General features: G+C 44.0%; 1 protein-coding gene across 19 annotated transcripts in view; it reads left to right on the top strand.

Moving 5' to 3' along the window:
* RUBCN (rubicon autophagy regulator) overlaps window positions 1–17,831 on the top strand; it is a 70,369-nt gene that overhangs the window by 17,233 nt on the left and 35,305 nt on the right. For 15 of the 19 annotated variants that reach the window (XR_004437481.1, XR_004437478.1, XR_004437480.1 and 12 more), the window contains one exon: window positions 14,608–14,761. The exons of 2 other annotated variants lie outside the window; for them this stretch is intronic. Coding sequence is in view for 11 of the 17 variants with exons in the window: in XM_033213228.1 (XP_033069119.1) it covers window positions 14,608–14,761 (154 nt within the window). In the remaining 6 variants the exon portion in view is untranslated. Of the gene's footprint in view, window positions 1–13,969; window positions 14,100–14,607; window positions 14,762–17,686; window positions 17,710–17,831 lie in introns of those variants that run through there. 2 more of the 19 variants (XM_033213237.1, XM_033213242.1) reach the window with 2 other exon arrangements.

Genomic DNA, 17,831 nt, shown 5'->3' with positions numbered 1-17,831 from the left:
TTCCCGTCTTTTACTCTTTTTATGATTGCCTCTTAACCAAAACTTCAATCAAAACTTAATTTTAGTAGTGAGGTTATCCTCACAAAGTCACTCGCGTCATTGTTATAGGCGTACTGTGTTGGCGGCTGGTTAATTCAGAATGTGTTGTTTAGTGAGGCTTCATGGTACTGATGGCCTCCTTAGCTTCAGATACACGACTGGTAAATATATTCCTTGTGCCTATTAATTGAGGCTTTGTGACTGGGTTACTGCAAACATAACCTCTCTCTGGCCAATGAAACACCCAGTTCAGAAACAGTCTCCTTGATGAGATAGCATCATTTTTATTTATTCATTTATTTTAAAGATAGGACCTCACTGTGTCACTCAGGCTGGAGTACAGTGGTGCAATCATAGCTCACTGCAGGCTCAAACTCCTGGGTTCCAGTGATCTTCCCGCCTCAGCCTCCTCAGTAGCCTGGATTACAGGCATGTGCCACCACTCCCAGCTCATTTTTAAATTTTTCAAATTGTTTGTAGAGACGGAGTCTCACCATGTTGCCTAGGCTAGTCTCAAACTCCTGGCCTCAAGGGATCTTGCTGCCTTGGCCTCCCAGAGCACTGGGATTACAAACATGAGCCACTGTGCCTGGCCGGTAGTGTCATTTTAAAAATGAAGGATGAAACTTTTCAGTATATTTTCTTTAAGTAGTTGATATAATGAAATGTGAATAAGCTTCAAAGTCAGATAGACCTGCATTTGAATCCTAGTTCAGCATTAATTTGGCTTAACTTGATCAAGTTAACCTGCCTGAGTAGGAAGAATAATGCTTTCCTGCCTGAGAAGTTTCGAAGATTCAATAAAATCATGTGCATAAAGCTCCTGACTGAGAGCCTGATATGTAGGAAGTAGAAAAAGTGTCGACTCCACCCCTTGCTAGTTTTTTTTGAAATAAGGCGAGCGTCTCCCCCACAAGTGACTGTTTGCAGGGGCATCACTGTTCTTCCTCTTTCAGTGGCTCCTCTATCTGAGTGGAACACACTGGGACCTAGAGTGCCGGCTGAGCTTCCCTCTCCCCCTCTTCCCCCGTAGTGTGCTTATGTGATGGGTTTCCCTGGTGTTTTCCGTCTAGCTCTCACTCCAGCAAAACGCTGTGGAGCTCAGGGATGCTACTTCCCTTTCCCTCCGTTTCCTCAGTGCCAGTTATTTTGAGGTTGCCTGGTAAAACTACTACACTACGCTGGGCGCAGTGTAGTAATTGCAGCTCACGCCTGTAATCCCAGCACTTTGGGAGGCCAAGGCCGGCGGATCACGAGGTCAGGAGATCAAGACCATCCTGGCTAAGGTGAAACCCCGTCTCTACTTAAAATACACAAAACTAGCCGGGCGAGGTGGCGGGCGCCTGTAGTCCCAGCTACTGGGGAGGCTGAGGCAGGAGAATGGCGTGAACCCGGGAGGCGGAGCTTGCAGTGAGCCCAGATCACGCCACTGCACTCCAGCCTGGGCGACAGAGCGAGACTCCATCTCAAAAAAACCAGAAAAACAAAAAAAAACTACTAGACTGGTAAACTGCTAAAGGAATGGTCTTTCTAGCAATTGCTCTGTCTCCCTAGACTGCCTTGGCCTTACAGTCTGCTGCTGAGCTTGCAACTCAGGGACATGCCCTGCTCAGTGTTCCTGGCACCGCGATCCAGATACAGTCAGAAATCAAGGAGTGAGATCCGTTTTAGTGTCTCCAAACTAAGCTTATTCCACTGACCAAAACCTTCCCCTCCTCTGATCTCTGTTAATAGCATTTTCCACTCACTCAACCAAGCCGGAGCATCAGAGTGAAATTTGACATTTTCCTCTTCTCCATTTCCCATATCTAAGCAATCACCAGGGTCTAAAATTTTGTTCCTAATTTTTCTTTTGAAGCCTTCTTTTTCTATTTCCAAATATAATGGTTTATAGTACTAAAAAATCTAGAGTGTGCTGTTGCTTCAGAAATGCCCAAATATGGGTGTTCAAAGTCAAGAATTTGTCTGTGTCTCTGGGCTCTGCTCCCTGATGTGTTGTTTTCATTCTCAGGTAGACTCTTCTACAGGATTATCGTAGCAACTCCAAGCTTAGCAATACCAGCAGCAAGAAAGATGCAGTCCCAGTAGCTCCAGCAAAAGCAAAAATCCCAGGGCTGACTCTTTTTGGACTGACTTCCGCTTCCGTTCTTGTGGTCAGGGTATGGGCTATTCTGCTTAGTCAGGCCTAAGTTATGTGCCCAACCCTGGATCCTAGAGCAGGGTGAGATCTTGGAACCTCATGGACCAGAGTAAGTGGTAGAGAGGTGGTTCCTCAGTGGAAAATTAGGGTTCTCTTACCAAAATAGAGGGACAAATTCTGGGCAGATATAGTGTATTCACTGTAGACCATATAATCTCTCCTTGGGGATTACCTCAGTAGCTTCTTAACTAATCTTCCAACTTGAATTTAGTCCCAATTCCAGATAGCCCCACCCTGCTACTCGTTTAATTTTTCAGAAACAAAATTACTGTCATGTTTTACTCAGCGATGTTCAGTGATTGGCTGGGCTTGGTGGCTCATGCCTGTCATCCCAGCACTTTGGGAGACCGAGGTGGGTGGGTCATGCGAGGTCAGGAGCTGGAGACCAGCCTGGTCAACATGGCAAACTGCTGTCTCTACTAAAAATACAAAAAATTAGCCAGGTGTGGTGGTGCACGCCTGTAGTCCCAGCTACTGGGGAGGCTGAGGCAGGAGAATCGCCTGAACCCGGGAGGCAGAGCTTGCAGTGAGCCGAGGTGGTACCACTGCACTCCAGCCTGGGTGACAGAGTGACACTATCTCAAAAAACAGAACAAAACAAAAGCAATGTTCAGTGGTTTTCCCACTGAAAATAGAACATTTTCTGTGTCAAAACTCCTCACCCTGGTATTGAATCTTTTTTTTTTTTTTGAGACGGAGTCTCGCCCTGTCACCCAGGCTGGAGTGCAGTGGCACCACCTCAGCTCACTGCAAGCTCCGCCTCCCGGGTTCATTCTCCTGACCCCGTGATCGCCCGCCTCAGCCTCCCAAAGTGCTGGGATTACAGGCGTGAGCCACGGTGCCCGGCCTGAATCTTTATGTTAGTACTTCATGAAGTTTCCAATTACAAAATCATGGCACACTCACCCACTTTCACATCGCTCTCGCCCTTCTCATTCTTGCTTTTCTACCCTCGCTGCAATACCTCCCTCTTTGCCTGGAGAGCTCTTAGTCACCCCTTCAATGACGCTTCTTTAGAAGGCATCCGCTCTATTAGAGCACATCTCAGGTCTCCCTTCACAGCGTGGCTCTGTAAGTGCCCATCCCCTGTTACTTTCTGAGTTCTCTGACAGATGGGACTCGTAACCCTCTTTAACCACCAGTGTCTAGCCCAGTGCCTGACACGTAGCTGGTGTTCAGTGAATATTTATTTGAGGAATGAAAACATTAAGAGTGTGGTCATCCCTCTTACAGTTGGGCAGATGCTGGTGGAACTGTTGTCATTGGAAGTGCCACTTCCCATTTCTCCTATTTTCACTTTTTCACATTTTTAAATTTCCTGTTTTCTTTCTTTCGCGTCTCCCTTTGATTATGCTAGGGGTTAACAGTTTATATAGAACTGGTAGCAAAGCAGGATGATCACGTGATTTTAAAGCAAACTAGCAATTGCTAGTTCAATTTTCAAGAATTAAGGAACGTACCCTGGAAGCTTTTGGTGAAACTGCTGTTGTCAGAACCCAGGAGGGGAAGGGCGTTTCAGCTGACGGCAAGGACTCTAAGCCTGAAGCTTTTCTCAGTATTCCTCTACCCACAGCTGCTTCTGTTTTTGAAAGGGTTCTCACATTGTTGCCCAGGCTAGACTTGAACTTTTGAGGTCAGGCAATCCTCCTGCTTCAGCCTCCTAAGGAGCTGGGACTACAGGTGTGTGCCATTGTGCCCATCTTGCCCTTTACCTTTAAATCATCTGCCTGAAACTGAAGAGACTGAAACACTGTCTTTCCTCCTGTGCCACTACTATGAAAGTGGTGTTGTGTGCCTGCTTTACCTTGTTTGTAAGGCATTCTGCTACCTAGACAGTACTAAGATGAGCCTGGTGAAGTCATAAGATTGTCTTTCTTATATGTCTTATGAAATCAGCCTTATGGTGCTGCAGTAAAACCTTTAAAGTTTCTTCCATTCCGTCAAGCAGATAAAAGTCATATCCAATATTTGAGGAAGCCCTTCCTAGCTTTCCTACTTCAGTGAGAGGACCAACAGCATCAACAGGGCCTTGCAATCGTGCTTACCCACAGACTTCACCTTGGTTTAAATGCAGTGGATATACTCTTTGGACGTGGAACACTGTGACCAAACTTTTTTATATTGCAGACGGTCCAATCCTATGGAATTTTTGGCAGAATTTTCTTTTTAAGCAGAATGGGTAAGAAGACTTTATTCTAGGTACCCTTCTTGATGTTGTTGGATGTATTGGATTTATGCAATGGAAGTTCACAGAGGGAAAATGACAGAGAAAAGAGAATATTACTCTGTGCTGCATGATAGTGCCTCCCCTAGACGGTCAGTTACACCCTCCTCTGTGAAGCAATTCTTGTCTCCATTGTATACTGAGGGAATTGAAGCTTCAAGAGTTTAAATGGCTTGGTCAAGAATGTGGATCTAGGCCAGGTGAGATGGCTCACGTCTGTAATCCCAGCACTTTGGGAGGCTAAGGCAGGCAGATCACTTGAGCTCAGGAGTTCGAGACCAGCCTGGCCAATATGGTGAAACCTCATCTCTACTAAAAATACAAACATTAGCTGGGCGTGGTGTCAGGCACCTGTAATCTCAGCTACTTGGGAGGCTGAGGCAGGAGAATTGTTTGAACCCGGGAGGCAGAGGTTACCATGAGCACTGCCCTCCAGCCTGGGCGACAGAGCAAAACTCAGTTTCAAAAAAAAAAAAAAAAAAAAAGAATGTGCATCTAGTTTGTGAGTAGCCAAGATTCAAATTCAAATCAGTTTGAATGACTGTGATGTCTTTTCTTTCTACTGGGTGACATTTTCCTCTGCTTCTTACTAAAATACAAAAGATCTGTAATCCCAGCACTTTGGAAGGCTGAGGCGAGTGGATCACGAGGTCAGAAGTTCAAGACCAGCCTGACCAATATGGTGAAACCCTGTCTCTACTAAAAAATACAAAAAGTAGCTGGGCGTGGTGGTGGGTGCCTGAAATCCCAGCTACTCAGGAGGCTGAGGCAGGAGAATTGCTTGAACCCAGGAGGCGGAGGTTGCAGTGAGCCGAGATCGTGCCACTGCACTCCAGCCTGGGTGACAGAGTGAGACTCTGTCTCAAAAATAAAACAGTCTGGGCACAATGGCTCACCCCTGTAATCCCAGCACTTCGGGAGGCCGAGGCGGGCGGATCACGAGGTCAGGGGATCGAGACTATCCTGGCTAACACGGTGAAACCCCGTCTCTACTAAAAATACAAAAAATTAGCCGGGCGTGGTGGCGGGTGCCTGTAGTCCCAGCTACTCGGGAGGCTGAGGCAGGAGAATGGCGTGAACCCGGGAGGCGGAGCTTGCCGTGCGCCAAGATCGCACCACTGCACTCCAGCCTGGGCGACAGAGCGAGACTCCATCTCAAAAAAAAGTATATATATATATATAGATAGATATACACACACACACACACATATATATATAAATAAAAAATAAAATACAAAAGAAATAGAAGATACATAGTCTCCTTCAGGAAACAAGCTATATAATATTAAATAACAGTCTTAAAATATTTTTAGAAGGAATAGTATAGTGACATCATATGCTTTTGGAGTTCTAATAAAAGAGCTATAGTGGGTCAGATTATTTAGAACCTTTTGAGAGAAAGTTGAATTAGAGCTGGACCTGAATCCCTGAATGGGGTGCGAAGAGGCATTACAGGTGGAGAGCTCTGCATGCATAAGGTCATGGCAGTAGGAGTGAGGTTGGCACGTTTGTAATAGCGTGTGATAAGGTGTCTGTACCTAACCTGAGGAGTACCGAGCAACAAAGCTGGTATTTAGATTGGGGCCAATGATGGAGAATTCTTCACCTCCGTGCTAAGGAATTTGTTGGTGGTTCAGTTTCTGACGTAAGGGATTTTTCATCCTTATGTTAAATCTACTGAATGTTGAAATTCTATACATTTGATGTTACTCGTTTGATAAATGGGTATCAAGTTACAAAGCACACCTACAGGTACTGCGTATTCCCTCCTAGACATTAAGATTCTCCTTTGGCCGGGTGCAGTGACTCACGTCTGTAATCCTAGCACTTTAGGAGGCCGAGGCAGATGATTGCATGAGCCCAAGAGTTTGAGACCAGTCTCAGCAACATAGTAAGACTCCCATCTCTACAAAAATAAAGAAAGATTCTCCTGTCAGCCGTGAAATGTATGGGACTGGCCAATGGTTACATTCTCCCAGGTGCCTTGGAGCTGAGAGACTATATAAGAGAGTCAAGTATGTTTTTCCTATAAGCATGTTCTTTATTTAAAGCATATTATTTATATAAAAAGCATATTCAACTACATAGCCTGCAAGTTAAATACTAGATAATTAAAAACAAAATATATAACCAGATAAGAAGAAAAATTAAACACAAATGTGATAGTGTCTCGCTACCTCAGTGTTACCAATAATTATTTCACTTAATTATATTCTTTTCTACCTGAAGGAAGAACACATTACTTCTTTCCAGGAAGTAATTTCTGGCATGCAAAGTCCCAGGGACACTTGCCTGACCACAGTGTTTCAACATAGAAGCCCTTGATCCTTGAGTATTTTAAAAAATCCTTTATGGGGCTTTCCAGCTTCTTGTTTATTCAGATTATTGGTCCTTTTTTTTTGTGGGGAGGGATTTTTTAGGTTTTTTTTGTAGAGACAGGATTTTGCCATGTTGCCCAGGCTGGTCTTGAACTCCTGAGCTCAAGCAGTCCACCTGCCTTAGCCTCCCAAAGTGCTGGGATTACAGGCATAAGCTACCACACCCAGTCTACCAATCCTTTATTAATTGCTCCTCTCAGGAAAGGCCTAAACAGTTCCCCTCTCCTCTACAGTTCCCCCATATTACCAAAGGTAACCCCTATTAACATATTATTTCTCTTCATATTTTTATGTTGAGATCATAAATCTGATTTTACATTCTGCTTTTTATACCTCAATATGCTATAATTAGCTTTAGAAACTTTTTGGTGAAAAGTTCTCATTCTTTCATGATATTCCATCGTGTGTAGATCACACCTTTCTTCCTCCGCTTCGGGGATCACATCATTACCTGACTTGGGACAACCTGACTTTCAGCTGTGATCCGTGGGCCTGTCCCAGATAAAGAGCTCACGGTGGAAGGGACATGCCAGTAAGCTGAAGCTGTTTTCTTTACCACTAAAAAGAGTATTGGGGATTGAAGATAGGCCAATGTGTATTTCTTACCTTGAATCTCACTTTGCAATTGCATAGTACTTTCACTTATTTACTATTTATCGTATATTTCATATATATCATATATAAGATATGCACATATCATATATTTTTAGTGATTATGTTTTAGTTATGTATGTAGTTATATAGTGTAATACTTTACAGAGTTTTGTAGCTTTTTATTTTAATCTTGAGTGTTACTTATTATAACATGGTAAACTTAAGACTGAGTTGGCATTTAGGAAAACTGTTTTTCCCTAGATATACTTATTTGAGTCACTTAAGTGATTTCTATTCCTCTTTCCAAGAGGAGTGTGGTCAAGATCCTCCCAGAAGAAGGTAGTTGGGATTTTATTCTGAGATTGGCTTTATTGTGAGTTGATAAAAATTATTTACATAGAGATGGGTTATGCTCTCCCTTGCCACTAGGCCTGGTTCCACCCAGGCATAGGGTGAGAGGGTCAGAAAGAGGTGCATTTCATTTATGGTGATTAAAGGAGAATGTTCTGTATACTTGTGGAAGTGGCTCTCTACCAAGAGCTGCTTTGAACCAGTTCACTTCCAAGGTCTTGATTGTGCTCATATAAAGATTACATGTGAATAGAGGGTGATACCATTCAAATAACGATTACCAACCAGGTAATAGGAAAAACTGACCTTACCTGCTGAAAACATGGTTAAAGAAAGGGAAAGGATATCTATATACATACATATTTTGAGACGGAGTTTCACTCTTGTTGCCCAGGCTGGAGTGCAATGGCGTGATCTCGGCTCACCACAACCTCTGCCTCCCGAATTCAAGCAATTCTCCTGCCTCAGCCTCCCGAGTAGCTGGGATTACAGGCATATGCCACCACGCCTGGCTAATTTTTGTATTTTTTTAGTAGAGAACGGGGTTTCTCCACGTTGGTCAGGTTGGTCTCAAACTCCCGACCTCAGGTGATCCACCCGCCTCAGCCCTGTAAAGTGCTGGGATTACAGGCGTGAGCCACTGCGCCTGACCTGGAAAGGATATTTTATTTCTCCATTGTGATCTGTTTACTTGCATCTAAGATTCAGGCATAATGGTTTAATCAAACCGTTGTGTATGAGCTTCAGTTGAATTTAGTATTTCAACTCTCTGATATTGATCATTGTGTCATTGGGTAAACGATCCTAAAAAGATGAAGACACTAAATAGATAGGCAATATAAAAATATGTAAAAATGGGACTTCAAAAATTCCAGATTTGGGGAGGAATGGAGTTAAAGTATAGGTTTTGTTTGTTTCTTTTACTATCTTTATGATCAAACTTAAGTTGCTGTCAGTTTAAAATAACTTTTTATGGGCCTGGAATGGTGGCTCACACCTGTAATCCCAGCACTTTGGGAACCTGAGGTGAGCGAATCACTTGAGGTCGAGTTTGAGACTAGCCTGGCCAACATAGTGAAACCCCATCTCTACCAAAAATACAAATATTAGCTGGATTCAGTGGCAGGAGCCTGTAACTCTTAATTCCAACGACTCAGGAGGCTGAGGCATAAGAATCAAGTGAACCTGGGAGGTGGAGGTTCCAGTGAGCCGAGATTATGCTGCTGTAGTCCAGCCTGGGTGAGAGTGAGACTATGTCTCAAGAAAAAAAAAATTGAAAATAAATAAAATAACTTTTTATAACTACAAAATGTGTTTTGTAAGCCTCATGCTGACTACAAAGCAAAAACCTATGACACACCAAAATTGAAAAGCAAGGACTCAAAGCACACTGCTAGAGAAAGTCAACTGCCACGACGGAAGTAATGGAAAGAAAGAAACTGTAAAAAACTAGAAAACAAGTAACAGACCTGACTTATTGATAATTACCTTAAATGTAAATGGGTTAAATTCTCCAAATGAAAGACAGTGACTCAATGAATTTTTAAAAACCATCCAAATAAGACCCAACCATATGCTGCTTCCAAGAATCTCACTTCACATGTGAGGACATACGTAGACTCAACGGGAAGGGATGGAAAAAGATACTCTATGCAAATGGAAACCAAAAGAGAGCAGGAGTAGCTTTACTTATATCAGAGAAAATAGACTTCAAATCCAAAGCTGTAAGAAGAGTCAAAGTTATTGTATAATGATGAAGGGTCAATTCAACAAAAGGATATAACAGTGTGTGTGTGTGTGTGTGTGTGTGTGTGTGTGTGTATGTATGCATGCATGCATCCAACATGGGAGCTCCTTAATATATAAAGTGAATATTAATAGAGGTAGATGGGGAGAGAAACTCTGATACAGTAACAGTCGAGAACTCTGATACCCTGCTTTCAGCAATGGACAGATCATACAGACAGAAAATCAACAAAGAAACAGCAGCATTAAACTGTATCCTATAACGGACTTAACAGAGACATCTACAGAACATTCTACTCAATAACTGCAGGTTGCACATTCTTCTCAGCAGCACATGGAACCATCTCCAGGATATATGGTATCATATGGTAGGCCACAAAACAGGTCTCAACAAATTTTTAAAAATTGAAATCATAGCAAGTATTTATTTATTTATTTATTTATCTGAGACAGAGTCTCACTCTGTCACCCAGGCTGGAGTGCAATGGTGCAGTCCCAGCTCCACCTCTGCCTCCTGGGTTCAAGCAGTTCTCCTGCCTCAGCCTCCTGTGTAGCTGGGATTACACACACACACCACCACACCTGGCTAATTTTTTTTGTATTTTTAGTAGAGATGGGGTTTCGCCATGTTGACCAGGCTGGTCTTGAACTCCTGACCTCAAGTGATCCACCCACCTCGGCCTCCCAAAGTGCTGGGATTACAGGCATGAGCCACTGCACCTAGCCATTCAAGTATCTTTTGTGACTACAATGCAATGCAACTAGAAATCAATAAGAAGAACAACTTAGGAAACTATACAAATACTTGAAAATTACACAACATGCTCCTGAACAACCAGTTGGTCAATGAAGAATTAAGAAGGAATTAGAAAATTTATTGAGACAAATGACAATGGAAACACAGCCTACCAAAACAGTGGGATACTGCAAAAGTAGTACTAAGAGGGAAGTTAATAGCAATTAACATCTACATCAAAAAAATAGAAAGATCTCAACCTAATGTTGCACCTCAAGAAACTAGAAAACCAGGATAAACAAAACCCAGAATTAGTAAAAGGAAAGAAATAATAAAGATCGGAGCAGAAATAAACGAAATAGAGACTGAAAAAAAAAAAATATATATATATATATATATATGGTTAACAAAAGAGTTGTTTTTTTCAAAAGATAAAATTAACCTTTAGCTAGACCGAGGGGGAAAAAAGACTCAAAATAAATAAAATCAGAGACAAAAAGGAGACATTGCAACTGACAGCACAGAAATACAAAGAATCACTAGAGGCTGTTTTGAGCAACTCTGTGCCAACAAATTGGAAAACCTAGAAGAAGTGAAGAAATTTCTGCACACATACAGCTTACCGATACTCAATCATGAAGAAATAGAAAACCTGGACAGACCAATAATGAGTAATGAGATTGAATCAGTAATAAGTCTCCCATGAAAGTGAAGCCCGGGGCCCGATGTCGTCACTGCTGAATTCTACCACACCTTTAAGGAAGAACTAATACCAGTTCTTCCCAAATTATTCCACAAAATTGAAGGAGAGAGAATTCCTCCATACTCATTCTACAAGGCCAACATTATCCTGATACCAAAACTAGAGAGGGACACGAGAGAAAAAACTGCAGGCTAGTACCCCCAATGAGTATAGATGCAGAAATCCTTCACAAAATACTAGCAAACCAAATCTAATCACTCCACATTAAAAAAAAAAAAAAAATCAGAAGTTAGCCAGTGTTGGTGAGGATGGGGAGGAAAGGGAATCCTTATACGCTGCTGGTGGGAATGCAAGTTAGTACAGGCATCGTGCGGCACAGTCCGGAGGTTCCCGTCCGGAGGTTCCCATCATGCAACACAGTCCAGAGGTTCCCATTACGCGACACAGTCCGGAGGTTCCCATCATGCGACACAGTCCGGAGGTTCCCATTACGCGACACAGTCCGGAGGTTCCCATTACGCGACGCAGTCTGGAGGTTCCCATCATGCGACACAGTCCAGGGGTTCCCATTACGCGACACAGTCCGGAGGTTCCCATCATGCGACACAGTCCAGAGGTTCCCATTACGCGACACAGTCCGGAGGTTCCCATTACGTGACACAGTCTGGAGGTTCCCATCATGCGACACGGTCCGGAGGTTCCCATTACGCGACACAGTCCGGAGGTTCCCATCATGCGACACAGCCTGGAGGTTCCCATCATGCGACACAGTCCGGAGGTTCCCATTACGCGACACAGTCTGGAGGTTCCCATCATGCGACACAGTCCGGAGGTTCCCATTACGCGACACGGTCCGGAGGTTCCCATCATGCGACACAGTCTGGAGGTTCCCATTACGCGACACAGTCCGGAGGTTCCCATTACGCGACACGGTCCGGAGGTTCCCATTATGCGACACAGTTCGGAGGTTCTCATTATGCGACACAGTTTGGAGGTTCCTCAAAAAGCTAAAAATAGAACTACTATGTGATCAGGCCATCCCGATACTGAGTATATATCCAGAGGAAATGCCATCAGTGCATCAAAGCGGTATCTGCACTCCTCTATTGCAGTGCTATTCATGATAGCCAAGATATGGAATCACCTTAAATGTCTATCAGCAGCTGGGCACGGTGGCTCATGCCTGTAATTCCAGTACTTTGGGAGGCCAAAGTGCACAGACCACGTGAGGCCAGGAGTCTGAGACTAGTCTGGCCATCATGGCGAAACCCCATCTAACTAAAAATACAAAAATTATCCAGACATGGTGATCTGAGCCTGTCATCCCAGCTACACGGGAGGCTGAGGCAGGAGAATCGCTTGAACCTGGGAGGCAGAGGTTGCAGTAAGCCAAGATCATGACACTGCACTCCAGCCTGGGCGACAGAGAGTGAGACTCTGTCTTAAAAAAAATGTCCATCAACAGATTAATGTCTGAAGATAACAGTATGTGTATACACTGTGGAATACAATTCAACCTTAATTCTTTCAGTTTTGGCAACATGGGTGAACCTGGAAGATGTTACATTAAGTGCAGTAAGCCAGGCACAGAAAGACAGCTGTCACATGCTATTACTCGTCTAATCTAAAAAGTTGTTCTCCTGGAAGTAGAGAGTGGAATAGTGGTTGCCAGAGGATGAGGCGGGAAGGAGGGAGAAGGGGATGGAGAGAGATTGGTCAGCAGGTCCAAGGTGACAGGTAGGAGGAGTACGTTCTGGTGCTCAGTTGCACCGGAAGACGACGAGCGTTAACAGCAGTGTATGGTGTATTTCAGAACAGTTGGAAGAGAGGTTTTTGAATGTTCTCATCACAGGGAAATGATAACTATTTAAGATGATGGATATGCTAATTTGTTGCGATCAGTGCACAGTGTATCCATTGTATACTGTAAATATGTACAATTATGTATCAATCAAAAAATTTTTTAAAAGGTGACACTAAATACAGTAGCTATGTAAGTCAAATTTTTACAAAAGTTTTCTTCTACAGGAGAAGATACCAAATATAGATTGTTTGGTATATCTTAGAATAAAAGCCACATTCTTTTGTAGCTTTGGCACCTCAGGGACACTTTATTGTGAGGAAGGGAAATTCTTCAGCTTTGTCCAGAGGAAATTATAGGTAGATCTGAGCACTCAGAGTTTCTAAGATGTCAGTGCTCTTTGTATAATTTTGGAATCAAAGCCCTAGGATGATAGAGTACTTAATGTTTGCTTTTGGATTTATCATGATGTTCTTTTTTTTTTTTTTGAGACAGAGTCTCACGCTTGTTGCCCAGGCTGGAGCGCAATGGCGCAATCTCAGCTCATTGCAACCTTCGCTTCCCAGGTCCAAGCAATTCTCCTGTCTCAGTCTCCCGCGTAGCTGGGATTACAGGCATGTGCCACCACACCTGGCTAATTATTGTATTTTTTGGTAGAGATGGGGTTTTGCCATGTTGGCCAGGCTGGTTTCGAACTCCTGCCCTCAGGTGATCCACCCGCCTCAGCCTCCCAAATTGCTGGGATTACAGGCGTGAGCCACTGCGCCCGGCCTCATGATGCTCTTTAACAGTTAGCCTTGTAAGCTTAGTACAGAATGAATCAGAACACAGGTATGCAGTCACTTCATGAGTCAGACTGATTCTCAGGCCTGTGAGACTGGATGATAACCTGTTGGCACATGTGAAAACTGTGGCACTAAGAAATCAGAGGCTAGTTAGCTCTGAGGAAGACGCATAGGATATGCAGAGTCACTGAGCAAAAGTTGGCAGTCTATTGGCCTCTGCAATGGCTGTTTCTTACAGTATAACCATAAATGACATTTTAGTGACCGCCTTAGTCCTACAGTTTCTGTCCTTCACGATGCTGTAGTTAGTGGTTGGAAATACAGGAAATAAGAAGTCGTTTTTGGCCTTTTTTGTTTGGCAGAAGAGGTCTGGTTCTGAGTGGATGCCTTCATCTTTTTGTATATTGTGCAGGTACTGTCATTGTTAAGAAATGGATCTTAGGCTGAGTGCAGTGGATCACATCTGTAATCCCAGCTCTTTGGGAGGCTGAAGTGGGAGGATCCCTTGAGACCAGAAGTTAGAGACCATCCTGGGCAACATAGTGAGACCCCATCTCTACAAAAAACTTAAAAATCTTCAGGCTGTGTTGTTGCACATCTGTAGTTGCCAGCTACTCGGGAGGTTGAGGTGGGAGGACCCCGAACCTGGGAGGTTGAGGCTGCAGTGAGCTGTGATCGTGCCACCGCACTTCAGCCTGGGCGACGGAGTGTCTCAGAAAATAAAAATGGATGTGAATGGGTTATACGCCTGTAAAGTAAGGGTTATACGCTACTTACGTGAGGATTGGGTGAGATAGTAGATGAAAATCCTCTTACAAAGCATAACTTACCATTTGAATGTGAGGGTTTTTGCTTTTTGCTTTTTGTCTTTATATTACATCATTCACAACTTTGATTCTCTCAGAGTTGAGTTTTACGCCCAAGTGAAAATTAATAGGGGAGAGGATGTCAGGATGTGGGGCGGGGGCTCCTCGGCTGAGGCTTGCTTTCATATGATCCAGATCAGGCACAACAAAGGTAACTAACCACTGGTAACTGATGCCCTTGCAGGAGGGAACACTGGCAGTTGCTGGGTCATTTGAAGACTACGGTGGAGGGTTTGGTATCAGCCAACAGCCCCAACGTCTGGTCTAAGTATGGTGGCTTGGAGCGGCTCTGCAGGGACATGCAGAGCATCCTCTATCACGGGCTTATCCGTGACCAGGTACGCAGAACTCCTGTTTTTGCCAGATTGGCCGACTCACTTGTTGAAAAGAAACAGTCACATTGGCAGGGAGATGAAGGCTGCTCGTCTGTGAGCTCCTGAGAGCAGCTGTGACTTAATATGTTTTTTTAATATACAGAACATTTCACATCGTGTCTGATGGGCCATAGATGTTAATGGAATGAATAAATCACTAGGTAGGACAGCAAATCAGCAACAAGAGATTAGGTCAACTTAAAAGTTTCCTATTGTTGCTGTAACAAGTAACTACAAACCTTATGGCTTAAAACAACACGGATTTCTCATCTTACGGTTCTTGAGATCGAAGTCCCAAATGAGTTTCACGGGGCTGAAACCAAGGTGTCTGCAGGGCCGCACGCCCTCCGGACGCTCCGCGGGGAATCCACTCCCTCGCAGGACCGCACGCCCTCTGGACGCTCCGCGGGGAATCCATTTCCTTGCCTTTTCCAGCTTCTCTAGTTTCCTGCTTTCTTTGGCTCTTGACTACTTTCTCCATCTTGAGAGCCAACAGCACCCTCAGATCTCTCTGCCCCTTTGTTTGTTTGTTTGTGTTTTGAGACGGGGTCTCGCTGTGTGACCCAGGCTGGAGTGCAATGATGCAATCATGACTCGCTGCAGCCTCGACCTCCCGGGTTCAAGCAGTCCTCCCACCTCAGCCTCCCAAGTAGCTAGGGCTACAGGCACCCGCCATCACACCCGGCTATTTTTTGTATTTTTTGTAGAGACAGGATTTCACCATGTTGCCCAGGCCGGTATTGAATTCCTGGTCTCAAGTGGTCCTGCCTTGGCCTCCCAAAGTGCTGGAATTACAGACCTGAGCCACCGTGCCCAGCCCTCTCTGCTTTCACATCCCTTTCTCTCCTTATGGACCATTCCTCCCTCCCTCCTCTCCTTATGACCATTCCTTCCTCCCTCCTAAAAGGACTCTTACAGTGACATTGGGCCCACGTGGATCATCCAGTATAATCACCCCACCTCAAAATCCTTAATTTAATTACACCTGCAAAGTCCCTTATGTCATAAAAGGAACATTCCCAGGTTCCAGGAATTAGGATGTAGACATCTTGGAGGAGCAGTCTTAGCTGATCACAGCCAGGAAGCTTTTTCTTCTGAATCTTAGTTTTGGTTTTAAAACCATGCTGTTTTTTCAGAAGTGGGTAGGGTAAAGAAAGAAAAACAGCCAAGGCAAAAATATGTTGACTTATTTCTGACTTTCATGCAGGAAATGTTTCTACAGAACGAGAAGGTGGCCAGCCACAGTGGCTCAAGCTGCCTGTAATCCCAGCACTTTGGGAGATCGAGTGGGGCAGATCACTTGAGATCAGTTTAAGACCAGCCTGGCCAACATGGTGAAACTCTGTGTCTACTAAAATTACAAAAATTAGCTGGGTGTGGTGGCACACACCTGTAATCCCAGTTACTCAGGTGGCCAAGGCAGGAGAATCGCTTGAACTCGGGAGGTGGAGGCTGCAGTGAGCCGAGATCGCGCCACTGCACTCCAGCCTGGGCGACAGAGTGAGACCCTGTCTTAAAAAAAAAAAAAAAAGGATGAGAAGGTGAAACTCCACGTGCTCGGTTACATTAAAAGTACTTTCCTACAGGAATCCTTTTGCCTGGAAGCCAGTGTGTTCCAGTGATAATTAATTGCTTAGGCTTGATAAGATTGGTGTAATTAGAACCAACATCTCTTTCCTGAAACAAAATAATCAGTTCTTCCTGTGATTCTTTTTGAATTAGAATTTTCATCTTGTTCCCTAAATTTAGACTTTTGTTATTACTATCTACTTCAAATTAATAATAGGAAGAAATAATTAATGTGCTTTCTTGTTGGGATAGTGAGACTTTATCCTGAAAATATCTGCGAAAACTAGCAGGCATAAAAGAGACTAGGGAAAAGAAGAGTTAGTAGTTAACTCATGTTAACTGCAACAGGAGTAGTTAATAGGTAGTGTGGCTCAGGGTAGAGCCAGGCTGCCTGGATTCAGTGTTCAGCTCCTTCATGTGTTAGCTGTGTAACCTTGGGCAAAATACTTAACCTCTTCGTGCCTTAGTTTCCTCACTAGTGAAATGAGGTAGCAGCTATCTACCTCTAGGGTTGGTGTGGTATGTGAAGCGTTAAGAGAATAGGAAGAACTCTCCAAGTGTGTGCTATGATGAGGAGGGCGAGGAGGACGAGGAGGGGGAGGAGGGCAAGGAGGATGAGGAGGGGAAGGAGGGCGAGTAGGACCAGGAGGGCGAGTAGGACCAGGAGGGCGGGGAGGACGAGGAGGACACAATGACTCATTTAATTTTCCTCCTAGCATCCTAGGACAATCCGAGAACTATTTATAAAATATTGTCATAGTCAGAATACCCTTTGAGTTTTACTTTGTATCAATAAAGTTTATATTTTAAAAATTTAAGCTACAAACTATAATAGTTTGATTGTAGCTTACATTTTTAAAATATAAACTTTATTAATGTTGCGTTTCTTTTTCTTTTTCTTTTTTCGAGATGGAGTCTCACTCTTGTTGCCCGGGCCATGGTGCAGTGGCGCGATCTCAGCTCACCGCAGCCTCTGTCTCCCGGGTTCAAGTGATTCTCCTACCTCAGCCTCCTGAGTAGCTGGGATTACAGTCATGCACCAGCACGCCTGGCTAATTTTGTATTTTTAGTAGAGATGCGGTTTCTCCATGTTGCTCAGACTGGTCTTGGACTTCTGACCTCAGGTGATCCACCTGCCTTGACCTCCCAAAGTGCTGGGATTACAGGCGTGAACCACTGCGCCTGGCCGAGTTGCTTTCTCTTTATAACCTCAAAGACTCTAATCAGCTTTGAGTTTTGAAATGAGTGGAATCCAATAACACTTCAAGGCTTCTGCTTTCTCTTTGGCAGTTATTCCATTGGCAGTGTTTTAAATACATTTTGGTTCCGGATAAAATTGCCACGTGAGTCATTGGGGTTTGGTATCTTCCTATTTTAAAAAAATCAGACCTCACAAATGCAGGCATAATTGTGTGTGCTCACTCACGTCCTCCCCTGTCAGGGCCTAGTATAACTACCTGGAACT

This window comes from Trachypithecus francoisi, unplaced genomic scaffold, assembly GCF_009764315.1.
Source record: "Trachypithecus francoisi isolate TF-2019V2 unplaced genomic scaffold, Tfra_2.0 Lachesis_group0, whole genome shotgun sequence".
In the NCBI taxonomy this organism is placed as follows: domain Eukaryota; kingdom Metazoa; phylum Chordata; class Mammalia; order Primates; family Cercopithecidae; genus Trachypithecus; species Trachypithecus francoisi.
This window is presented reverse-complemented; position numbering and strand designations above follow the sequence as displayed.